The following is a 27,819-nucleotide window of genomic DNA, read 5'->3' on the forward strand; positions in this document are numbered from 1 at the left end:
TCCTGGAGGAATAAAATATAAAAAATGGCATCAGTGTTACAATAAAGGGTTAGTTGCTCAAGATAAGATTTGGCTTACAAAGGGTATAGTAAGTTATGCTATGAAGCCAGGGTTTTATTATTGTAGGTTTTAAAGTAATGAGATGATTACACTTGGAATTTACAAGTGTAATCTGAAGCAATGTGAGATATGGACTGAAAAGGAGAAAAAGTAAAGGGATACCAGTTAGGAAAAGACTAATCATTCCAGGCACAAGAAAATGGAATCCAAATTAAGATGACTGCAGTGGGAATGAAGACAAGCAGATGAATTTGGGTGAAAGATCTAAACAAGAATTTAACTGTAGGAAGGCAGTGGCGGAGAGAGAAGGGAATGAGCAGTTATAAAGTGCTATGGACGGTTGTCCAGTTAACAAGCCCTGAGTGGCAGGCAGACCTGTGAAATCTCCCAGATAAGGATGTCAGTCTAAGCAGAACGTAGCAGGGTGAGAGATACAGTCTTCACTCTATACGGCTATAAAATTTTGCTTTGTAATTTTTGAAAAGTCATGCTCAGAAGCAATTAGAGGACATTCGAAAATATCTGTAGTTACACATACATTGTGAGAGAGGTTAAGATAGTGTGAACATTTTGAACTGTTAAAATAACACACCAAAAATGTGAAAACTCAAAATGCCCATTATTTAAGATTATTACTCACATTTCTGTAAATTTATACAAGGAAATACTCAAAAAATAAAAGCTGGTTAAGTATTCTTGTAAATAACATTTACTATAATAATTAAAATAGGAAATAATCTAAATTCCAACATAAACAAAATGTTTAAACATAATTCCTATGATTACTTGGTCATTTTTAACAAATAAAAGTAATAAGAAGACAGTAGAGTAATATGGAATGATATTTACAACTTAATGGTTAACAGAAAAAAAGTCATTATAATTTCATTATTCCCACTGAACCATTTATTGATAGCTCTATTAAAATTATAAATTTATGAAGACAAAAATCAGGTGATACTATACACAAATGATAGATTCGAATTATTAGAGAAAGAAAGCACTTATTATTTTTCCTTAGCGTGCCTTTAGTGTTGTTAACAATGGTGTTCAAGCTTTAAGGGAAAATTTTAATTTTTTACCTTTTTATTATAAAATCTAACACATAGAAAAAATAAGACATAAATGTACAGTATAACGAACGCTTGCATAGAAAACCTGTCTAGAAACAACTGAGGCCATAACGTAGAAATCTGCCACCCCTTAACACTCTGCCTATGTCCCACCCACTCACACTCCTTCCCCTTCACAAGTCAGCACTAGTCTTCTTCTGTGTCATGGTGATAATTTCCTTGGATTGCACTATGGTTTTAGCTTTCAGCATTCACAAATAAATCTCTATAAAACAGAGTTTAGCTATGCCTAAATTACATGGATTCCATTGTGCTTAGCTTCTTTTCCACAAGTTATGTTTATAAAATGTATTCATGTGGTTGTAATTCCCATTCACCAATTATAGCCGTTCCATTGTATGAATACATCACTGTTTATTTGTACATTTTACTATGAATAGACATTTGGGTTGTCTCTAGTTTGGGACTATGAGAAAATATGCTGAGAGGAAATTTCCCTGAGAGTCAAATGCTAGATCATAGAGTATGTGCATCATCATGTTTACAATAATGCCAAACTGTTGCCCAAGGGGCAAGATTTATACTCACCCAGGCAGTGTATGCTGCTCTGAGACGACACATTTTTCTGAATACCTAGTGTATTGAGACTATTTTTTGCCCACCTGATAGTTGCGTAGTAGGAGCTCATTTTGTTTTTAATTTACATTTCCCTGATTACAAAAAGGTTGAACATATTTTCATGGATCCATTGACTATTTGGAATTACTCTTTTGTGAATTACTTGTTCAAATATTTTCCCATTTTTCAAAATTGTTTCGTCTTTTTAAAAAATGTTTTCTGGGCTTCCCTGGTGGCGCAGTGGTTGAGGATCTGCCTGTCGATGCAGGGGACATGGGTTCGAGCCCTGGTCTGGGAAGATCCCACATGCCCAGAGTAACTGGGCCCGTGAGCCACAATTGCTGAGCCTGCGCGTCTGGAGCCTGTGCTCCGCAGCAAGAGAGGCCACGATAGTGAGAGGCCCGTGCACCGCGATGAAGAGTGGCCCCCGCCTGCCACAACTAGAGAAAGCCCTCGCACAGAAAAGAAGACCCAACACAGCCATAAATAAATAAATAAAAAATAAAAAATGACTAATACTCTAAAAAAAAAAAAAATAGAAACTGATAAGTGGTCAATAAATGTTAACTATTATAACTTAAAAAAAAAATGTTTTCTATGGGTTCTTTATATATCCTAGTCTTTTGTTGGTTATATCCACTATAAACAATTTTCCCATTCTGTAGATTATATTTTCTCTCTTTGCAGTATCTTTTGATAAGCACTCAATTTTTATGTAGACAAAATCTTTTTTTATTAAAGTTAGTGTTTTTGGGGTGTTTTTCTGGAAATCTTTTTCTGATGCTGAAGACATGATATTTTCTTGTTATATTCTAAAACATTTACAGTTCTTTATGTATATATGTCTGTAATACATCTGGAAGTGAATTTTTAGCTGGGTCCAATCTTAATTTTTTCTATATGGTTTTATATGCCAGTATTACCTGACAATTTTTGTTTTGTGTATTTCAGACCTACGTTAAGTCCTCACAGATTTAGAAATATTTTATTTTCACCTCTTCTTGTTAGACTTATCCTTTCATCATTACTTAATGCCTGTGTAACTAGTAAGACTTCTTGCCTTAAAGTCTGCTTTGTTGATGGCATATTTTTTGTTATCATTTTTTTTGGTCCTTAGATGTAAAATTAAAACAAGAGTTCATGGTTGCATGTCTGAGCAGGATAAATTTTTAGAGTCTAAAACACCTTATTAAAAACAATTGTATCTACTAAACAATTCACTTTCACTGCATAATTAAATTACAAAAGTACACTTTATTAATAAAATTATCTCAAGATGTTTAACCTGTAACCTAATTATTTCTAAGTACTAACACAAACACTGTATCACCATGAAAGAGCTCCTTGCTTAAGTTTCCTGGGACTCCCCAAAGCTTTGGATGTGCAACAGAAAACCTTATTTATAAAGAAAGCAACAGAAAACAACAGTGCTGCATAAACTATTAGTGAGCTATACATTCATCCAAAACATTCAATGAAAAACAGTCTGCTGCCTCATTAGGAGGAAAGGCGTCCTATCTAGGTATCACTTTATCAACACCAATACTCAAGAGACTCAAACTTTCATGTCCATCAAATCACCCAGGATGCTTATAAACGTAAATGTGTGGCTCCCACACCTTGGATATATTATTGAGAAGGTCTTCAGGTAACTTTGAGACAGTGCCATAGTTTAAAGAGGAAGAAGAAGGAGGAGTGGGATATTATATCAAAAAAAATGTTATTTGATGAGCTTAAATAGGAATAAAATAAAAAGGAAAGCAAAATATACAGTCTTACAAAATAATAGAAACTACAGAAATTACACAGTAAAACATATTTTAGAATCTGTGTTTTAAAAAATTCTATAAGAAACAATATAATATTCTAGCTGGTCTTTGGTTGTAGTATCTTTATGATATAATTTATGAAATTATGAGACATCTATAATTCACAAATTAGAACTTTTTCATTATTCAGTGTCAAAATGATTGACAAAATGATGCATATAGTAAGCAATGATAAATGTGTAAAGAAATACTTTCAGTGAAAATCAATTTAAAATGCTAAATTAACTAGAAATGAGAAATATAATACAGGTAGAAATGTTAAGTCTCTAGGTTTATAAGCAAACGATCTTTATCTGTGATCTAGACATAAAGATTAAATGAGTAAAGATATCCAAAAAAGAAGAAAACGTCACCGTTTACTTTACCAGCTGCTGAGAAAGTACATAAACTTCCCTCACATAATAGACATGCTTATCTCAATCTTTGCTGAACATAAACTTGGTGTGTCTTCATTTTGGAAGTTAAGTCACTTTACAAAGCATCTCATATGTTTTATGTGCTTCTATCTAGTATTCCATTTCACACTTGAATGGATAAGTTCATTTAATATGTTAATTTTGTCTTGTAACTACTGTTATATTTTATAGTGCCTACCAATTTGGAGAATGATATAAATGTTTTTTGGGGAGTATGTGCTCTTTAAAATTTTTAGAGTGATAGCCTTCTGTAATATAGACTGTATTAATCACTGTAAAAATTCTGTAAAAATGACTGTATATGATGGGGACCTGAAGGTCACATTATATTTAATGAGTTCTGTGCAAAAAAGGAGCGCAGTCTCGCTTAAGTAATCGAACAGAGATGATAATAGCACAAAGGTAATTCTAAATTAAAATATTTATTTACCATAGAACAACACAAACTGAGATACAGCAAATCATTACTTGGTAAGTATACTGAGCAATGATAATGATCCCATAAAATTCAAAAAATAAATGTTATTTCTCTCCTCTATGCAAAGATATGACTCTTATTGCCACATTAAATTTGAACTCTCCCACTTTGCTTTCAAAGCCTGTCATTCCCCACAGCTCTTCTGATACTAATCCTCTAGTCCCTGTCAAGCAAAATTCCCCCAGAAATCTGACACTCAGTCATGCCCTTGCTTGGGTGGTCCTTGCTAAGCCTGTATCTTCAAAGTCTTACCTCAAGTCTCAAATCACTCAGAAAGCCTTTTTTTCAATTATATTAATCCTATATAGAGATTCATCCTATCTCTAACTTAGTTTGCTTTATATAATCTCCTTTCTATTCTCTTCCCTGTAGTTTGGTGGTCTCTTGTTCTCTAATTGTTTCCTGGATGCATCTCCTGTATCTCTAAGCTCTGTGGGCCAAGACATATATTTGGGAGAGCAAAGCAGTATTTTAGATGCAGAAAACATTTTGGAGATTTATATAACAGTTTTATTATATACTTCCCATGGTGTTTGTTGTCAGGAATAAAAGAGTTGCTTAATGAACTTGATCAAATAGTACAGCATATAATAACTTGAATGTTATAATTACATGGTAAAATTAGAGTACCTGAAAATTGTGTTATCTGAACTTCTATAAACACAAAAAAACTCCAATGATAAAATTATTATTCATAATAATTTCATCATTATGATGAAACCTATCATTTCAACTGAAAGAGCTATGTTTATTTCAAAATTCTTAGAATTAATGAGATGCAACTATTTAAAATTTTTAGTTTGTCTTAAGGCTTTATTGACAGACAATATAAATGTATTTAACAGACAGCTAAACTACTAAGTTTTGGTCTCACTGTTTGGCATTGCCAGGCTTTTCTTCATCATTTTCTGTGCTCTAGCGTGATATGCGTAATCACAGATTATCAAAACAGTCACAAGGTTGGCATTTGTAAGTGCTTTATTTGTTAAATTTGTATTGTATTTCCTGAGATAAATTTTCAGTACATTTTGTCAAATTTCATATCCTTAAACAAAAACAAAATTATGAAAAAGTAAAGCAAAATCTAACCAAGTTAAATAAAGCAAAGCAAAAATAATATTTAGTGCTCTACCATATGAAAAGGTTTTTAATCTAACATAAGATAGTAGAAAAGAGGGAAGAACAGAGAAGACTCAAACAATGGCACTAATGTAGTGATATTTATGTTAGAAAGTCTTTCAAGACTGAAGGTTAATTGGCTCACTCCACAGCTGCAGATGGAAATTCAGAGACTGTGAACCCACGTCCTCATCCTAAACACCCTCTACAGACAGTCCTATAATGAGCACAAAGATGGGGAAGCCAGATAGCTGCTCAGATCCTTTAGTGCTAGGATCAACGGTCAGAAGGAACAACTCGTAATAAAGCAACTCATATACTTACTTTTAAAAAAATTAAAAAGTTACCTAAACCAGACTATACAAATGTAAACTCTTCAAAAATTGATTCTAAAATATATTTTGGCTGTTAAGATAAGTAACTCTAGGTGTCTCATAACTAGTATTTGTGCTTCCTCCCAGACAACTGCCTAACACCCCAACCCCTCTTCACTCTAGTATTAAAACAAGGCCAGAATTAAGTTGGTCTTTTTCTTTTAAATCTTCAAATTGACATAGTCTTTTCAAACACACTACTTCAAACCTAAATGATAGTAAAAATAAGTGATAGACATTCACTTAGGCATAATGAAGACAAGTGAATTTTCATACGTATAAACCATAAAGTCATAGTTCATTACATACCACAGCACTCAGGACATTTTGGGTGTTTCAGGATATTCATTCCATACCCTGGGAAGCAGCGATTAATCCAAACCATTTGGAGAGTACCTTCAATGTAGTATATCTCAGGCAACGGCTCTGCACGTCTGCCCAGAACTTCCACTTGTTGATTAAAAAATCTCTCTATGAGATTTTTAGCCTGAAATAGAAATACAGTATGAAAAAATTATCACATAAATGTAATTTTAGAACAAATAAGGACGCTTATGTATTTAGAAGCAGGGGAAACAAATTCTCAAGGTCCTTATTTTTTCTTGAATTCATAGAATATAAATAACACCTGTAAAACTGAAAAGATATCACCTATAAACCTCAAATATTTCTAAATGTACTTCCATATACAACACAATGAAAATATTTCAATATATAACCAAACTTTTTGGTCCCTTTGGTTTTGAATAATATATGGATGGGCTTAAGAGCAAAAACAAGACAGCTCTTTGAAATTAAATGTACTTTCAGAAAGGTACTCTAACAATTAAATGTTCTTAAAGAAATGTACTTTAAGAATCTTTAAGAAGCATATCCTGAGACATCTGTTCCACTGTGTAAATAAAGAAAAATTAGGTTTAAAGATGGAATACAGCACATGTTAAAACTTCTAGCTCTGTTTCAAAAATCAAATTTACAAAATAATTAAGGCATAATTCTGATCTATAATTAATTACCTTTTTACTTGTAGTAATTATTCTGGCTTGACTCCTAAAAGTAACAAGAGGCTTATACTTTTCAGTGGCTGGTAAGCCTTACGTGGTAAAGCATGAGGTATGGTCATGAGTTCACACCCTCGACAAGCTAGTTAGTTCTGCTAAGTTCTCCTATGCTCACCTGCACCTCTCATGTAGTCAGGAGCAGGGGTAAATGAAATCGTGCTCATCTATAACCACTAATGGTGCATCTCAATCTACTGACTTCTCCAGATACCTTACAAATTACACCCCTCCGATGAAAATTTCTATAAATAATTGTAAAAGTGTTTTTCAATATACTGCATTCAACTCATTCTATTACTGAATTACTATATTTTTACAGTCTAAATGGTTTTCTTGTACTTCTAATAAATTCTGTCAAATTTGCTGCTATTTACAATTTTGGTTAAGGAAGTGCTTATGAATTAATTAGCTACAAATCTGGTATCCAATTAACTATATTTAAATGCAAGACTACAAATAAAAGTATCAGGAGACATGATCATAATCACTTGGCTTCCTGGCACTCTATGCAGGAGAAAAAAAGAAGAAAAAAAAAACAATCAAACTATACCTCACAAAACCTGACAAGAACAAAAATTATCATGTAAATCAGATTCCTGTTTCCTGTTTTCTTTCTAAGAAGGAGAATGAGGATAAATCTCTTATTTGATAAAAATGGAAAGAAGGCAAGAAATTATTTGAATCATTGACTAAATTTTTTTAAAATAATGAGTATGTTGATGGTTGACATGGGGTTAGTTATTTGTACCAAACAAAGTGTGAAACTGAAGAATTCTCTGAGTTGGGTAAAGATTAAAGATTTTAAAGTAAAAATTTTTGGACAAATTTGGATGACATAAGAACAAACCATAATTATAGAAATTCTTCATAGATTAATCACCTGGTTTAAGATACAAAGAATTAATACAACTGAATAAACATCAGATTGCCTGGCCCAAGCTACTCCTCCCTTCACCAACCCACCCCCAAATTTTATAGAATTATTAAGCATATATGGAAGGAATATGTTCTATAATTATTGGTTATTGATTACAAGACTAGAACAAGAAATCATTACCACTTCAACAGTAAGCAGTTTGTAAACTATATAAACTTCTGCATGGAGAAGTTGAACAGCTTACTTTAAATACCATAATCTGCTCAACTGATCATGCCACATTAGGTACTGAAAAAGGCGACTAGAAAGGCTTAATATGTGCTCTACATTAGCCCAGCAAGCGATGGGAGTCCTAGGATAGGCAAAAAATGTCATACATTATACACGACCAGAGTTGAATTGGAGCTCCAGTATCCATGAGGGGAGAATTCATTATGTACCAGGTGTTATGGACAAAACACTTTTAAGATAGAGTCCGTTGGAAACCTTTGGTTAACACCTATATTTGGGGAATCTCTTTGAAAAATGACTATAGTCATCAAATGGGGCTGGAATTAAAAAGCCAAAAAAAACCCCAAAAAAACAAAAAAGGAGAGGCTTACAGTATCTTGGATGAAATGGAAAGAATTGTGAATTTGCATAGAAAAGACTGGTGATCTCAGTGCTCAGTGAGCAAATGAGAGGTAGGGTGTCCGGATCTTACAGGACAACATCCCAATGAAGAACTGTCGAAAAATTTTAAAACAAAAACACAAAGTTGTCCCTCTCGTGGTAGGAACACCAACATGGATAATGTACACTCACTCATATCAGTAAAGCAGGCAGAGAACTATGAGATAAAGCTCAGTTTCGAAGCAGAGCCAAAGGGAAGAGGAAGAAAGTAAAGGGTTATATAATAGTTTGAATTCTATGAAAGTTGGAATCCACCCCTAAGAAGCATAATGAATCCCAGAACTTTAGAATAAAGAAAAATTTAACTTTGCAATGTAGTCTACTTCAGTCCTGAAGCAAAAGACAAAAGAATCGACTCTTCACTCAGCATTGTCACTGAAATGGTAGTTGCTCCACAAGAAATGAAACCTGTATTAGAAAACCAGATTTTTTAGAAGAAAGATTAAAGATAAATTATAATTTAGGTTTTGAAATTATTAGAGATTTAAACTGTCATATTAAAGTTTTTTAAAGTAGTATATTTCTAATTGAAAAAAGCAAGCAGATAAGATAGGAGTGAGAGGAGAGAAATGACATTTAAAAATACAGAAAAAGAATTCACATTTCCAACCATATGGTGCACTAGATAGTCTGAAAAATCACCCTGCTAAAAATCACCTAACTGAACATAACACAGCAAAGATATTGTGTACTTATATTTCAACAATAAGAGAGGAAGAAAAAAGTAGAAAGGAAAAAAGGAAGACAGGGAGAGACAGAAAGAAAGACAGAAAGGTGCTAAAAATGAAAATTACAAACCTAATATTAGCTAAGTCCCTATTTCATTTCATGCCAATCTGAGTATTCCAGAGTGTTATAATTTAACAAACAAAAGAGCTAAGGAAAAAAGGCTTAAAGCTGTTAAAAACAAACAAAATAAACAACCAAGAAAGACTCTAAGTAAAACAGTGGAGCAGGAAAAGAAATTCAATTACAAAAGGGAAATAACAAGAAAGCCTCTCAATAGGGTAGGGAGGGGGCAGCAGGAGGGGGTGATGGAGTGGAGGGATGGGGGAAAGCAAAACTCCTCTGTGAATTCCTACACGATGGTTTGCTTTCAAAGTGGGTGTGGGGTTTTGTTGTACTTTCTGTGTGGTACAAGATACCCAAGTCAGAAATTAACATAAAAATTTGGCTTTGATTGAGAACAACCATGGAACATTAGGCAAAAGCAAACATAGTAACTTTACAGAAAAACACACACAACCTAAGCCAAAGGGGCTACAGCTACTGATAAAGGACTGACAAACATGACTTATCAGCCAGAATTATGTAGCAGAGGATGAACTAAGAAACAACAGTGGGGTCAACAAACTGCCAAATTAGACCATCAAGCAATTCAGATAATGGAGCTCCAGTGACCTAAAATAGAAAAAAATGATATGAAGTATCCTTAGAACACATGAAGACATAAAAGTGGTATGAAAACACAGGAAAGGAAATTTATATCACAATAAAAGAGAAAGTATATTTGAAAAATTACCTACTTAAATTACAATTAATGAAGGGAGTAAAAAATGGAGTGAAATTAAAAACTCAGTGGACAGACTGAACATCAGATTAGGCCTTGCTGGAGCCAGAACAATTAAATGCAATAAATAATTGAAGAAATTACTGACAATGAAGAACATATTTTAAAAAAGAAAAAAAAGTAAGAGAGAGGTGGAGAAATCAATGAGATAACCTGAAACATAGTAAATGGGAGTTCAAGAGAAGCAAATGGGGCAACAGGTAATTTTCAAAGATGTTCTGGCAGAAAAAATTTCCAGAACTGATCAAAGTAATGAATCCTCAGATTTCAGTGGAACAATAAATATAGGAAGAAGGAAAAATACATGATACGGAAAGACTGAGATGCAAGAAGAAATCGTAAGCAAAGAAATGGATAAAACTGTGGGTAAATCTAAACAGACACTGACATTCTGAAACAATCTTAATAATAAGTGAAAAATTAAAAAAAAAAAAAACTAGAGTACTAGAAAACAAAACCTTGAAAGATGAAAACAGGTCATAACAGTTAAAGGTCTTTAAGGCTTTTGTACTCTTTTGGAAGGTATATAAACTAAGTAAGTTTTGGTTCTGCTACGAAGAATACCTTAAAATTTTAAACAAATCCAGAAAAAGAGTGAAAAAAAATATAACAAGAAAAAAGTCAGTTAAAAAAAAAGTTTAATCAATCCAAAGAAGATAGGGAAGGAGCAAAACCAGAAGAATAGAAAACCAGGTTAAATGATATATAACAGAATGATAAAAACCCATCCACATAAATCAGCAGTATGATTTGAAAACAATAAAGCAATGAGCAAGACTATAAAACAGTATCATTCTTTAAAAGGCACAATCATCCAAAAGAAAGAATAAAAGGAAAAACTTACAAGAGATGGGACAAATAGAAAAAAGTGGAAAAATGGTCGATTTAAATCCAAATCATTGATAATTAAATTACATGTAATTGGTCTAAATATTCTAATTAAGAGGCAGGGATTATTAACTTGATTTGTTAGCTGGATTGTTAACTATATCCAAAAGGAATGCTGTCAGCCACATGGCAGAATAGGAGATTCCAGTCTTCACTGCACAAAAACACAGATTTGACAACGATTCAGGGATGAAAATACTTTTTAGGAACTCCTGAATATAGTAGAAATGTTCCAGCACCCCCAGGGACCACAAAACCCAAGATCAGACACACTGAAAATGGTAGGAGAAACTGTTTCACTTTGACTGCATCACCACTTTCCCAGGTCACCAAAACTCAGCACCCAGAGAGACCCCTCTAGACCACAACTTCTCCCTCAGGGGAAGGAAAATGCAACGTGAAGGTTTGGCTTTCCCAAGCTTGGGGTCACTTCCCATGCGGACTCCTTCTGGAGGTCTGCTTCTCTCTTACTGCACCTAGAACTCTGAGGAAATTAGCATGGCCGAATCATTTAGAGAAAGCTGAGAACAAAGAAAAGGGGTGGAAACTCATGGCACCTGGCATGTGTGCCCTGACAGCTGGCACACAGATCTAAGCAGGCGGTATGGAAGCCTGCAGCAAGTTAAACTCTGCAAAATTTGGTGAAGGCACACAACCCTGAGACTGTTCCTTCAGGAGAAAGGAGGAGAGATGGAGCTTGCAACCCATGGCTCAGAAGCAAGGGCACTGCCCTGGGGAAAAGAGAAAGGTGACTCTTGGGGCACTTGGCATGACTCTGCAGACTACAGAGAAGGAGCAAACTCCAAGACATCCCCTTTAGGAGGGAGGGAAAGAAATGGAAGATGCATAAAAAGCCTTGGCATTTCAGGCACTGCCCTCAGGAAAAAGGAGTGGTTTGCTCTTAGCACCTGATGTGACTCTCATAACCTGACATGGCTCTGTAGGATTGAGAGAAGAAATAATTCTAAGACATCCACCCCAGGAAAAAGCAAGACTTGAGGAGGTGTAGCCATAAGAAAGATAAGAGAGACTCCTAGAAACTCTAGTCTGGTAAAGGTCATTCTCTCCTGAAGCCAGACCATAAAGATTAGAAGAGGAAACTCTTCTTTAAAAGCACAGGCACCAATTCCAGCATACCAGGATCACAAAGAATCAATAAAACATGACACCATAAAAGAACAACAACAACAAAAAGCTCCAATAACCAGCTACAAAGGCCAAAGATATGAAGATCTATGAATCACCTAAAAAGAATTCAATATAATCTTAAAGAAACTCAGTAAACTACAAGAAAACACAGACAAAATCAAGAAAACAAGGTGCACACGTGCATGTGTGTGCACACACAAACACATACATACACACAAAACCCAAGAAGTACAACAAAGAGATACAAACCATAAAAAAGAACCAAACAGAAATTCTAGTTTGAAAAATACAGTGATTGGACTTAAAAATTCAATAGAGCTTCAGAGGTTGACTCAATCAAGCATAGAAAAGAATCAATGAATTAAAAGACAGATCATTTGAAATTATCCAGTCCGAGAAACAAAAAGAAAAAAAGAGTGAAGAAATCCTATGAGACTTATTTGATATCATTACCTAAATCAATACATGCACTATGGAGTTCCCTTAAGAAGAGGAAGAGAAAGGACTAGAAAGCTTATTTAAAGAAATAATACCAAAGAACTTTCTAAATCTGCAGAGGGAATGGGAATCCAGATTCATAAACCTTAAAGAATACCAAATATGTAGTACTAAAGGGAACTACACCAAGAAACATTGTTATTAACTTGACAATATTCACAAAGACAGAACTATGAAAGTGGCTAGAGAAAAGCAATTCATCAAATAAAGGGTACCCCCCCACACAAATAATACTATCAGTGATTAGAAGTCAGTGGATGTCTTGGCACAAACCTTCCAGGCTAGGAGAGTACATAATGCAGCATTCAAAGTGCAGAAACAAACAAACAAAACTATGAACCAAGAATACTATACCTGTCAAACCGTCCTTTGAAAATGAAGGAAAGATGAAGAGTTTCCCAGGAGAACAAAAACTGAAAGAGTTCAACACCATTAGAAGTCCCAGCATCTCAGTGCTCTGCCCAAGTGAGTGAACTGCCTTACAAGAATTGCTAAAGAGAGTTCATCAAATGAAATGAAATGAAAGAACACTTAACAGCAACATTAAAAAGTATAAATCTCACAGCAAATACAGACTAATGTAATACCGTAAGGGTGATACATAAATCACATCTTAAACTAGTACAAAAGTTACAGACAAAAGTATCAAAAGTATAAGTATAAAAACCTGTAATTAGATGTACAATATAAAAGATGTAACTTGTGACATCAATAACATACTGTGCAGGGGAGAGTATAAGTATAGACTTTCATATGCAATTCATATGCAATACAGACTTGCATATGAACTAAGTTATCAGCTTAAAGTAGACTGTTATAAGATTTATACGTAAGCTTCATGATAACCAAAAAGAAAATATCTTTAAAAAAGAGAAAGGAAAGAAAGTGTATCAATACACAAAAAAGTCAGATAACAAAGGATGACAGCAACACTGGAAGAAAGGAACAAAAGAACTACAAACATACAGAAAATAATTAACAAAATGACAATAGTAGTCCCTTACCTATCAATAATAACTTTAAATGTGAATAGATTAAACTCCCCTGTAAAAAACATGACGTGGCTTAATGGACAAAACAAGATCATCCAACTATATGCTGTCTACAAGAGATTAACTGTAGATTTAAGGACACTTATAAGCTGAAAGTGAAACATGGAAAAATATCCCATGCAGATGACAACCAAACAGAGCAAGGATGGATGTACATATATCCAAAAAAATCACTTTGAAATAATAAAAAACTGTAATAAGAAACAAAAAAGGTCATTATATAATGATTAAGGAGTCAATTCAACAGGAAGATATAACATATATATACACCCAACATCAGAGTATATAAATATATAAAGCAAACACTGACAGAGCTGAAATGAATAGACATCAATACAGTAATAGTAGGAGATTTCAATACTCCAATTTGAATAATGGATAGAATATTCAGACAGCAAATCAATAAGGAACTACCAGACTTGAACAACACAATAGACCAAATGAACTTAACAGATTCACAGAATGTTCCATGCAACAGCAGAAGAAAATGGATTCTTCTCAAGTGCATACAAACATTCTCTAGGATGGGTCACAAAACATGTCTTTACGAATATAAAAATATTAAGCTCACACCAAGTATATCCTCCAACCACAATGAAGTGGACCTAGAAATCAATAACAGAAGGAAAATGAAACGATTCACAAATATGTGGAATTTAAACAACACATCCTGGGACCACTGAGTCAAAGAAGACAACAAAATATCATGAGACAAATGTAAACAAAGACACAAAATACTAAAATTTATGAGATGCAGAAAAAGCAGTACTATGAGGTAAATTTATAGCAATAAAAGCCTATGTTAGAAAAATAGAAAAACATCAAATAAACACCCAACTTTACACCTCAAGAAACTAGAAAAAGAAAGACAAATTAAGCCCAAAGTTAGGCGAAGTAAAGAAGGAATAAACACTACAGCAGAAATAAATGAAGTAGAAAACACAAAAATAGAACAATGATGAAACTAAGAGCTGTTTTTTTTTTAAAAGATAAACTAAGAAGACAAACAATGAGCAAGACTAACGAAGAAAAAAAGAGAGAAGACTTAAATAAAATCAGAAAAAATAAAATCAGAAATGAAAGAGAAATTACAACTGATGCCACAGAAAGAGAAAAGATGATTATTTTCTTTCATAAATATTTTCTTTCATAAATCATAAAAGAGGACTATTATGAAAAACTATATGCCAACAAATTGAATAAGTTAGAATATATGGCAAATTCCTATAAACATACAAAATATAGAGGCTGAATTCAGAAATAAGAAAAAGACAGAAAACATGAACAGACCAATAATAAATAAGAAGACTGAATCAGTTATCAAAAACCTTCTAGCAAGGAAAGCTCCAGGACCAGATGTCAACATAGATGAATTCTACCATATATTTAAAGAAGAATTAATACCAGAATTTCTTAAACTTCATTCAAAAAAAATAGAATAGGGAACACTTCCAAACTCATTTTGTGAGGCCAGTACCACTCTGATACCAAAACCAGACAAAGACACCAAAAGAAAAGAAATTTATAAGATAATATACCTGATTAACATACATACAAGAAACCTCAACTAAACACTAGCAAACGAAATTCAACAACATATTAAAAGGATTATACCCCATGACCAAGTGGGATGCATCTTTGGTATGCAAGGATGTTTCAACATACACAAATCAATCATTAACAGAATGAAAAATAAAAATCATATGATTATCACAATAGATGTAGAAAAGCATGATTTCACATCCATTCATAATGAAACTTCTCAATAAAGTAGGAATGTTAGGAACTTGCCAAAATATAATAATTAAGTCCATACAGAAAAATTCCACAGCTAGCAGCACATTCAAAAGTGAAAAACTGAAAACCTTTTCTCTAAGATCTGGGCAAAGAAAGGATGCCCAGTCTTGCTACTTCTATTCAATATAGTACTGAAAGTCCTAAAGAGAGTGATTAGAAAAGAAAAACAAATAAAAATCATCCAAATCTGAAACGAAGAAGTAAAATCATCTGTTTTCAGATGAAATGTTCATATATGCAGAAAACCCTAAAGACTCCACAAAAACTCTTAGAATAAGCAAATTCAGTAAAGCTGCATGATACAAAATCAACATTAAAAAAATCATTGTATTTCTACACACTGGCAAGAAACTATCTAAAAAGGATATCAAGAAAATAATCCCATTTACATGAGTGCAAGAAGAATAAAATACTTAGAAGTAAAATGAAGTAGGAAGATGAGATGTGTACACTAAAAACTAAAAACATTGATGAGAGAAACTTTTTTTAAATAAATAAATGTAAAGATGCCCTACATTCAGATGGAAGACTATTGTGAAAGTGTCCAGAATACCTAGAGGGATTTAGACATTCATTGCAATTTGCTTCCAAATCCCAATGGCATTTTTTCCAGAAACAGAAAAAAAAACCCTAAAATTCATCTGGAACTACAAAATATCCCAGTCAAAGCAATTTTGAGCAAGATGAACAAAGCTGGAGTCATCACATGTCCTGATTTCAAATTAAATTACAAAGCTATATTGATCAAAACCATATGGTATTGGCATAAAAACAGATATATTGTCCAGTGAAACAGCATGGAGTATCCAGAAATAAACCCACACATATACTGTCAACTGGTCTTACACAAGAGAGCCAAGAATACAAAATGGGGAAAGGATATTCTCTTCAATAAATGGTGTTGGGCAAACGATTTTTCCAGATGAAGAAGAATGAAATCGGACGCTTATCTTCTACCTTACACAAAAATCAATTCAAAATATATTAAAGATTTAAATGTAAGGCATGAAACTGTAAAATATCTGGAAGAAAATAGCGAGAAAAAAAGTTTGACACTGGCCTTAGCAATGAAAACTTGGATATGATACCAAAAAACACAGGCAACAAAGGCAAAAACAGACAAATGGGATTACATCAAACTAAAAAGTTTCTGAACAGAAAAGGAAATGAACAAGAAAACAACAAGGCAACCTATGAAATGGGAGTGTATTTGTAAACTTTGTATCAGATAAAGGGTTAATTTCCAAAATATATAAGGAAGACATAAAACTCAATAGCAAAATAATAATAATAATAATAATAATCAAATGATCTGAATTTTAAAATAGGCAAAGGAACTGAAGAGACATTTCTCCAAGGAAGACATACAATCAGCAGGTATATGAGAAGATTCTTAACAGAACTAACCATCAGGGAGATGCAATAAAAACCGCAATGCACTATCACGTCACACATGTCAGAATGACAATTATCAGAAAAACAAAAGACAGAAAGTGTTGGTAAGGATATATAGAAAAGGGAATCCTTATACTTTATTGGAATAAATGTAAATTGATGCAGCCACTATGGAAAACAGTATGGAAGGTCCCCCAAAAATTAAAAATAGAATTACCATATGATCTAGCAATTCCATTTCTAGGTATATATCCAAAGTAACTGAAATCAGGATCTCAAAGAGATATCTACACTCCCATGTTCACTATTCACAGTAGTCAAGACAAAGAAGCAACCTAAAAGTCCATCTGTGGTTGAAAGGATATATAAAAAACTGTGGCCTATACATAAAATGGAATCTTACACAGCCACAAAAAAGAAGGAATTCTAAGGACATAGTTGAACTCAACACCACCATGAATCACCTGTTATAACTGACTTCTATAGACTGAGTCATACAACATCAGGAGAATACACATTCTCCTCAAGCTCAAATGGAACATTCACCGCGACAGACAATATTCTCCACCACAGCACACACTTTAACAAATTAACAAGAACAGAAATCATACAATGTCTGCTCTCAGATCATAATGTAATTAAACAGAAATCAATGGATATTAAACAACACACTGCTAACACATGGGTCAAAGAAGATATCTCAAGACAAATTTTAAAAAGTATTTTGAAAATTTTAAATTTCAACAAAATATTAACAAAATTTGTGGGCTATACTAAATAATAATTAAAATAGTACTCATGGATTAAGAAACAGAATTAGAAAAATAAGATTGCTTTCTGTTCTCAATGCCCTAAAATTTAACTCCTATTTCAAAAGTAAAGGAAAAAATATATCCCTGGGATGAGAGGTAACCCCTACAGAAGGTTTTTAAATGGAAATATCTGGTTATATATAAATAGATGATTTAAGCTACATTTCAGGAGGCTTAGTGAGTACAAATTAAGAAATCATCCCCCTGTCAATTTCACTGGGCAAAAGTAATGGATACTGACCTATAAATATGCATTATCTATGATTTTAACAGAAAATTTTCACAATCATAAAATGTAAATTACATTGTAGTCCAAATATTTTAAAATATTATTTTTAATAAAGTGTTCAGGGTCACTGAAGAGTAATCTGAAGTAGGAAAATCTGCCATAAATTTACTGAGCATGAATAATATGTTAAGCATAATGTAAAAGACAAAACTAAATTAAATTGCTACTGGAAGTTACAGCATGATTTTCACCCTAAGCATAGATACAAGATGCTGAGTATAGAGCAATGTGAAAACAGTTAATAAACAGTATAGATCAAATTTATTATTTAGGATTAATAACAGTAACATGGAGAGAATTCTTCTGGATTATTAGTTATAAATTAATTTGCAATAGCAAACAAGGCCATATAAATGGGAAAATCCTATTTCCTAATACAATCAGCTACAACATGCTAAATCTCAAAGCATTTCATAAAAAATATTAACTCCACTAAATTCTCGTCATTTATTATTTGATGTTATTTGATGAAGTTTTATTTTTATTGTTGAATTCCCTAAGTGTGTGTGTTGCGGGGGGTGGTGGTGTGTTCTATAAATAGCTAACACCCTGGGCATGTTCACCATTTCCTCTTTTTTCTCACCTCACATAACATACCTTAGATAGTCTTTTGGAAGATTCACAACTATGGTCTGCACATGGATTGGGTCCTTTTTCAGTGTCTAGAGATGAAACTGAGAAAATATTTTATATTTTATCATGGGTCTAAACTACTATATCACAATATTTAAATTGGCTTTTGAAATATAAAATAGACCATGTGTCTAATATTTCTATTCCACTAAAAAATTAAGCAATTTTCCAAATGTTAAATCACTCTTTTCAGCCAAAAACCTAATGTAAAAATTTATCTTATATAAATCAGGAAAACCTATTGCAGTGAACTTAAGAGTATGTGGCAATTGACATCATACAATTTTTAACAATGGAATTATTTTGCCTTTTATACCATATATATGTATATGTATGTATAAATGTGTTTACTCATTCAATATTCTACTTAACTCTACCCATATAATATAGTGTTAGTCATTTGACTAACTCAATTCTTAATCTCTACAAAGAGATAAATGATTATAACAATACTGAAAAGAGAATGAGGTTGGACTACAGTAGTGGCCATGGTAACTAAAATGATGAACACAGTCATATATGCATGCATTCATGTACCTATTTATTCAATAAGTAATTATCGAGAGTCTATTACATACTAAGAGTTATTCTAAGAGTCTGAGACACATAAGTGATCAAAATCTACAAACTCCCTGACTCTTTGGAAATTATATTCTAAGGTAGAAAATGAGAATAAATGACAATACAAACAATAAACAATCATCATTACAAAAACATATTTTGTGATAAGGTGATAAGTACTAGAAAAGAAAGAGCAAGGAAAGAATCCTATAACCTGCAAAATTGCCCTTCAAGAGTGAGAGAGAAATGAAGACTTTCCTAACTAAACAAGAGCTGAGGGAGTTTGTGACCACCTGACCTGCCCAGCAAGAACTGCTCAGGGAGTCCTGCAGGTGAAGTGAAAGGATACTAGAAGGTAACGTGAAGCTGCATGCAGAGAAATAAAGACCTCAACAAAGGTAAGCACACAGACGACAGAAGCTGCTGCCACTGTCAGATCGGATTGTAACAGCAATTTTTCTATACATGACTTAAGAGTCTAATATACTTAAGAAAAAACAATTGGTCTAAAGGCTAGTATTACTGTAACTTTGGTTTGTAACTCCACACTTTGTTTTCTATATAAATTAAGAGACTAATTCATTTAAACTAATTATTAGTTATATTTTGGGGCACACAATTTATAAAGTAGCAAGTTTATGTCATCAACAACTGAAAGAGGTGGGGATACAGCTGTTAAAGGAGAGTTTTCATATGGTGTAGAAGTTAGGTTGGTATAAATTCAGATTAGAGTGTTATAAACTTAGGAATGTGAAATGTAATTCCCGTGGTAACAACAAAGAAAATAACTATAGAATATACACAAAAGGAAATGAAAAAGATTTCAACATTTAACTACAAAAAAGTCAACTACACAAAAAAGACTATAATGAAGGAAATGAGGAACAAAACTGCTATAAAGCATAAAGAAAACAAATAGCAAAATGACATTGGTAAATTCTGCATTATCAATAATCATTTTAAAAGTAAATGGATTGGGGACTTCCCTGGTGGCGCAGTGGTTAAGAATCCACCTGCCAATGTAGGGGACACGGGTTCGAGCCCTGGACCGGGAAGATCCCACATGCCATGGAGCAACTAAGCCCGTGTGCCACAACTACTGAGCCTGTGCTCTAGAGCCCGTGAGCCACAACTACTGAAGCCCGTGCTCCCTAGAGCCCACGCACCACAACTACTGAGCCCACGTGCTCCAACTACTGAAGCCCGCACGCCTAGAGCCCATGCTCCACAGCAAGAGAGGCCACCACAGTGAGAAGCCCACGCACCACAATGAGGAGTAGCCCCCGTTAGCCACAACTAGAGAAAGCCCACACGCAGCAACAAAGACCCAACACAGACAAAAATAAACAAATAAATAAATAAATAAGTGTATTAAATTCTCAAGTCAAAAGAGAGAGATTTGAGAATGAATAAAAAAACATAATCCTACTATGTACTGTCTATAGGAGACTCACTTAGATACAAAACCAAAAATAGATTGCAAATGAAAGGATGGAAAAAGATATTCCATGCAAATAGTAACCAAAACAGAACAAGAGTTGTTATACTCATAAGAGATAAAATAGACTTAAAATCAAGAAAGGGTATAAGAAACAAATAAGGACAATATATACTAATAAAAGGTTTAACACAGCAAGAATATGTAATGTAAATATAAACATTTACATACCTAATATCAGACCATGAAAACTTTTGAAGTAAAACCTAACAGCATTCAAAAGAGAAATATACATTTCTACAATAACATTTGGAGACTTCAATATCTCACAATAGTGGATAGAAGAGTCAGATAGAAGGTAAGTAAGGAAATAGAGATCTTAAACAACACAGTCATAACCCAGGACTGGATGACTTCAGTGGTGAGTTCTAACAACAGTTAGAAGAATTAATACCAATCCTCTCAAACACTTCCAAAAAGGTGAAGAGGAGGTAACACTTCTAAACTCATCCTCTGAGGCCAGCGTTACCCAGACACAAAAGCCAGACAAAGAAACCATAAGACACTATAGATCCATATCCCTAATCAACACTGATGAAAAACTCAACAAAATACTAACAAACCAAACTCAGGGGCTTACTAACAGGATCATACACCATGCGCAGGTGGGGTTTATTGCCAGAATTCAGGGATGGGCCCACATACAACTATGCCATTTCATCTCAGTAATGGAAGTTGTAGCCAGTGCGTTGTGGCAGGAAAGCGAAATAAGAGGCGTCCAAATTGGAAAAGAAGCAGGAAAATTACTTCTGTTCAGAGATGCTATGATCTCATACGCAGACAGTAAGATTCCACAAATAAAACTGTTAAGAACTAATAAATAAATTCAGCAAAGTTGCACAATACAAAGTCAATGCACAAATCAGCTGCGTTTCTATACACTACAATGAAAAGCCTGAAAAGAAAATTATGGGAACAATTCCATTTACAAAGGCATCAGAAAGAATAAAATACTGAGGAATTAACCAATTAATTAACCATTACCTTAACCAATACGCAGGAATTAACTTACAATTAACTTAACCATTGTTGAAAGAAATTAAAGAAGACATAAATAAATAGAAATGCATCCAATGTTCATAGACTGGAAAACGTAACATCATTAAAATGTCAATACTACACAAAACAATCTATAGACTCAATGCAATCAACATTAAAATCCCAACTACATTTTCTGCAAAACAGAAATATCCATGCTAAAATCTATGTGGAATCACAAGGGACTTTATATAGCCAGAAGTCTTAAAAAAGAATAAAGCTAAAAATCACAATTCTTGATTTCAAAATTTACTACAAAGCTGCAGTAACCAAAACAGTGTGTTACTGGCATAAAGGCAGAAATACTGACCAATGTAACAGACAGCCCAGAAATAAGTCCTCACATATATGGCCAAATGATTTTTGACAACGGTGTCAACACTATTCGATGGGGAAAGGACAGCCTTTTCAATAAATGGTGCTGGGAAAACTGGATATCCACATGCAAAAGGATGAATTTGGATTCTTACCTAACACCATACATGCAAATTAGATCAAGATGGATCAAAAACCTAAATGTAAGAAATAAAACTACAAAATTCTTAGGGGAAAACTTATGGCAAAAGCTTCATTGGATTTGGCAGTGATTTCTTGGATATGTCACCAAAGGTACAAGAAACAAAAGAAAAAAACAGACAAGTGGACTTCATCAAAAAAAATTTTTTAAAGTGTGCATCAAAACACAATAGCAATAGAGTTAAAAGGTAACTTACAGAATGTGAGAAAATATCTGCAAGTCACATATCTGATAAGGGATAAATATACAGAATATATAGAGAACTCCTAAAACTCAATACCAAAAAAAACCAAACAACCAGATTAAAAAATGGGCAATGAACAACAACAACAACAAAAAAAAAGTGGGCAATGAGGGACTTCCCTGGTGGTCCAGTGGTTAAGACTCCATGCTCCCAGTGCAGGGGGCCTGGGTTCGATCCCTGGTCAGGGAACTAGATCCCACATGCTGCAACTAAGAACCCGCATGCCACAACTAAGACCCAGCACAGCCAAATAAATAAATAAATAAATAATTTTTTTTTTTTAAATGGGTAATGAAATTGACTAGGAATTTCTCCAAAGGAGATGTACAAATGGCCAATAAGCTCAGGAAAAGATATTCAACATAACTAATTTTTAGGGAAATGCAAATCAAAACTATAATGAGACACTACCAAATACCCATTAGGATGGTTACTATGAAAACAAAAGAAAATAACTAGTGTTGGTGAGAATGTGGTGAATTGGAACTCTTGTACACTGTTGGTGGGAATGCAAAATGTTGTAGCCACTGTGGAAAAACAGTAGCAGTTCCTCAAAAAAAACACAAAAATCAAAACAGAATTACTATTATGATCTAGCAAATCCACCTTTGAGTATATACCCAAAAGAACTGAATGCAGGGTCTCAAAGAGACATGTGTACACCTATAAGCAGCATTATTCACAATAGTGAACTGAAAACAACACAAGTGGCCATCAATGCATTCACGGAGAAGCAAAATGTTGTATATACACAGAATGAAATATTATTAGTTCTTAAAAAGGAAGAAAATCCTGCCATATGTTACAACATGGATGAACCTTGAGGACATTTTGCTAAGCGAAATAAGCCAGAAACAAATAGAAAACTACTGTATGATTCCCCTTATATGAGATATTTAGTTAAAATCACAGAGATAGAAAGTAGAAGGGTAGATGCTAGGAGCTGCAGGGAAAAGAGCAACTTATTGTTTAGTAGAAACAGAATATCAGCTTCCCACAAGGAAAGTGTTTTGGAGGTGAATGATGATAACAGTTAGACATGAATGTATTTAATACGACGTAACTGTATACTTGAAATGGTTAAGATTAATTTTATGTTATGTATATTTTACCACAATAAGAAAATGGAAGAAAATTAAAAATAAAAGAATTAAATCAGACTTCTCCTCAGAAGCCATGCAAGCAAGAGAATAGTGTGAATGATTTTAAACACAGTATTGAAAGGAAAAAAAAGTCACCAAACTAAAATACTGAATTCCGTGAAATTATTCTTCAAAACTGAAATAAAAACAAAGACTTTCTCAGAAAAACAAAAACTGAGAGAATCTGTCACCAGAAACCCAGACTTATAGGAAACATTAAAAGAAGTTCTTCATAAAGAAGGAAAACAATACATGTTCACAACTTGGATCTAAATAAAGGAAGGGCACTAGAGAAGGAATAAAAGAAGGTAATAGTAAATCTATTTTTCTTATTCTTAACTGATCTGACAATAGCTTGTTCAAAAGCTTATGGATGAGTAAAATAAATTACTGCATTTTTATAAGGGAAGAGAGGACAAATTTGGGAATTCTATTATGAAGTACTTGTACTACCCATGAAATGGTACAGCATTATTTGAAAGTAGACTTGGATTAGTCATAAAGGTGTACTGCAAACTACAGGGCAAACACTTAAAGTAAAAAACAAATTATAATTGATATGCTAAGAGAAACAAATGGAATCATATAAATGCTTGATTAAAACCAGAGAAGGCAAAAAAGTGGAAGAGGAAAAAGAAACAAAGAAAAGGGGCAACAAATACAGAACAGTAACAAATATGGTAAATGTTAATCCAACTCCACCAATAATCATTTTTAAAGTCAATGGTTTAAATTCACCAACTAAAAGACAGAGACTGGGCTTCCCTGGTGGCGCAGTGGTTGAGAATCTGCCTGCTAATGCAGGGGACACGGGTTCGAGCCCTGGTCTGGGAAGATCCCACATGCCACAGAGCAACTGGGCCCATGAGCCACAATTACCGAGCCTGCGCGTCTGGAGCCTGTTTTCCGCAACGGGAGAGGCCGCGATAGTGTAAGGCCCGCGCACCACGATGAAGAGTGGCCCCCGCTTGCCGCAACTAGAGAAAGCCCTCGCACAGAAGCGAAGACCCAACACTGCCATAAATAAATAAATAAATAAAGAACTGATTGAAGGACTTTATTAAAAAAAAAAAAAAGACAGAGACTGTCAGAATGAATTTTTTAAAGATCTAATTATATCTCATCTACAAGAGACCCACTTTAAACATAAAGACACTGATAGACTAAAAGTAAAGGGATGGAGAAAAATATACCATGCTAACATGAAATCAAAAGAAAGCTGGAAAAGCAATATTAACTTTAGACAAAAGACAAACATCTAGACAAAGAAAAAAAGAGAAATTAAAGTAGAGGACATTACTATATATCTTTCATAAATAAAAAGGATTATAAGAATATTATGTACAATAGTATGTTAAAAATTAGATAACCTACATGAAATAGATGAAAATATAAATTATCTAAACTGACCCAAGAAGAAACACAAAATATGAACAGGCATGTAACAAACAGGTCAAATCAGTAATCAATGATCTTCCAATAAAGAAAACCCTGGACCCAATGGCTTCAGTGGTGAACTCTACCAAACATTAACTATTAAAAGAAATCTTTCTCCATCACTTTCAAAAGAATAGAAGAGGAAGGGACACTTCTTAAAACTCATTTCATGAAGCCAGTAGTACCCTGATACCAAGGGCAGACAATAACAAGAAAAGAAAACTCTGGGCTAATATCAATTTGAATGCAAATACTCTCAATAATAGAAGTACAAAATTATTCCAGCAGCATACTAAAGAAATATATATACCCTGACCAAGTGGGATATATTGCAGGAGTACAAGTGTGGTTCACCATGTGGAAATCAAAAATTACAATGCACAACATTCATAGAAGGGAAAAAAATACATAATCATCTCATTTGACACAAAAGAAACATTTGACAAAAGCTAACACCCTTTCATGATTAAAAAAAAACACACTCAATAAACTAGGAATTGAAAGTAACTGCTTCACCCTGATAAAGAGCTTTTATGAAAAACCCACACAGCCAATATCAAATTCAATAGTGAAACACTTAAACTTTTCCCCTAGGATCAAGAACAATTCAAGCATGTCCACTTTTGCCATTTCTACTAAACAATATATTGACATTCTAGCAAGAGCAATCTGGCACAAAATAGACAGAGAAGAGATAAAAGTTATCCAAATTGGAAAGAAATAAGTAAAACTATTGTTATCCTTAGGTGACATAATCTTCCATGTAGAAAATACTAAAAATTCCAAGCACCATAAAAAAACTCTTAATTAATTAAACCAAGATGTAAGATACACAAAAAAAAAATGTATTTCTACACACTAGCGATGAACAATGTGAAAAAGAAAATTATTGCACTTACAATAGCATCAAAACCAATAACATACGTAGTAATTACTTTATCAAGAGGTTTAAGACTTATACACTGAAAAGTATAAAGCACTGCTAATAGATAAAGAAGTCTGCTGTGGTCTAAATATTTTATGTTCCCCCCGGTTCTTATGTTGAAATGCTAATGCCCAATGTGATGGTATTAGGAGATGGGGTCTTCAGGAAGTGCTTAGGTCATGAGAATAGAGCCTTTATGAATGAGATTGGTGCTCTTACAAAAGAGGCTCCAGAGAAACCCCTAGCTCCTTCTGCTATGTGAGGACATAATGAAAAGTCTGTAACCCTTAAGAGGGCCCTCACCAAACATGGTGGCACTGTAACCTCAGAAATGTGAGAAATAAATTTCCATTGTTTATAAGCTACCCAGTCTATGGTATTAGTTACAGCAGCCCAACAGACTAAGTCCTAAATAAAGGGAGAGCTATCCTGTGTTCATGGGCTGGAAGACAATATTGTTCAGGAGGTAACATTAGAGACATCTACAGATTCAATGCAAACCCCAATGGCCTTGTTCAACAGGAATGGAAAAGCAGGTGCAAAAAAACATATGGGATTGCAACTGACTTCAAATAGCCAAAACAATGTTGAAAAGGGGAGAACAAAATTTAAGGACTCCCACTTCCCAATTTCAAATATTACTACAAACAAAGCTACTATCAAAACCTTATGATCAAAACGTTGTGGACTAGCAAAAGAATAGGCATACAGAGCAATGAAATAGAATTAACAGCCCGGAAATAAATTCACCTATCTGTGGCTAAGTAAGTTTCAACAAGAGTACCATGACAATTCAATGAGAAAAGAACAGTCTCTTCAAAATCGGTGTTGGCATAATCATACATCCATATTCAAATGTATGAGGTTCGATCCATATTTCACAGCATATACAAAAATTAACTCAAAATGAATCTGAGACCTAAATGTAGGTGGTAAACTTCAAAATTCTTAGAAAATAGCAAAATGAGTACACATCAAGCAAAGAGATCTCAAATAAAAAACGTAATATTATACCTCAAGGAATAAGAAAAAGAAAATCACGCTAATCCCAACATTAGCAGAAGAAAGGAAATAATAGATTAGAGCAGAAATAAATGAAATAGGAAAAAATAGAAATGGTTAACAAAACCAAAACTTGGTTTTTTGAAAAGATAAAACTGACAACCTTTAGCTATAATAAGAAAAAAAGAGGACCCAAATAAATGAAATTATAAATTAAAGAAGAGACATTACTCTGATACCCAGAAATACAAAGGAGCCAAAGAGACTACTGTGAATAACTATACACCAAAAATTGGACAACTGAGAAGAAACTGATAAATTCCTAGAAACATGTAACCTACCAAGACCGGAATCATAAAGAAGTAGAAAATTTGAACAGATCAATAGTGAGTAAGGAGATAGAATCATTAACCAAAAATCTCCCCCCAGCCCCACAAAAAAGCCCAGGAGCAGATGGCTTCACCGATGAATTCTACCAAATATTTAAAGAACTAACGTCAATCTTTCTCAAACTTCCAAAAAACTGAAGAGGAGGTAACATGCTCAAACCATTTTACAAGGCCTGATACCAAAGCCAGATAAGGACACTAATCGAAAAGAAAACTATAGGCCAATATTCCTGATGAATATAGATGGAAAAATCCTCAACGAAATACTGGCAAGCCAAAATGAACAGCACATTAAAAGCATCAAACAACATGAGCAAGTGGGATTCATCTCTGAGATGCAAGGATGGTTCAACATATGCAAATGAACAAATGTGATTCATCACATTAATAGAATGAAAAATAAAAA

General features: G+C 33.7%; 1 protein-coding gene across 1 annotated transcript in view; it reads right to left on the reverse strand.

Annotated features, from left to right (window-relative positions):
• The window catches only part of ZPBP (zona pellucida binding protein), a 94,723-nt gene that overhangs the window by 30,929 nt on the left and 35,975 nt on the right, over positions 1-27,819 (reverse strand). Inside the window, exons 6-7 of the mRNA XM_068550132.1 lie at positions 18,625-18,701; positions 6,277-6,454 (exon numbers count right to left, since the gene is read on the reverse strand). Of these exons, the coding sequence (XP_068406233.1) occupies positions 6,277-6,454; positions 18,625-18,701 (255 nt within the window). The remainder of the gene's footprint in view (positions 1-6,276; positions 6,455-18,624; positions 18,702-27,819) is intronic.

Source organism: Eschrichtius robustus, chromosome 8 (genome assembly GCF_028021215.1).
Source record: "Eschrichtius robustus isolate mEscRob2 chromosome 8, mEscRob2.pri, whole genome shotgun sequence".
Classification (NCBI taxonomy): Eukaryota; Metazoa; Chordata; class Mammalia; order Artiodactyla; family Eschrichtiidae; genus Eschrichtius; species Eschrichtius robustus.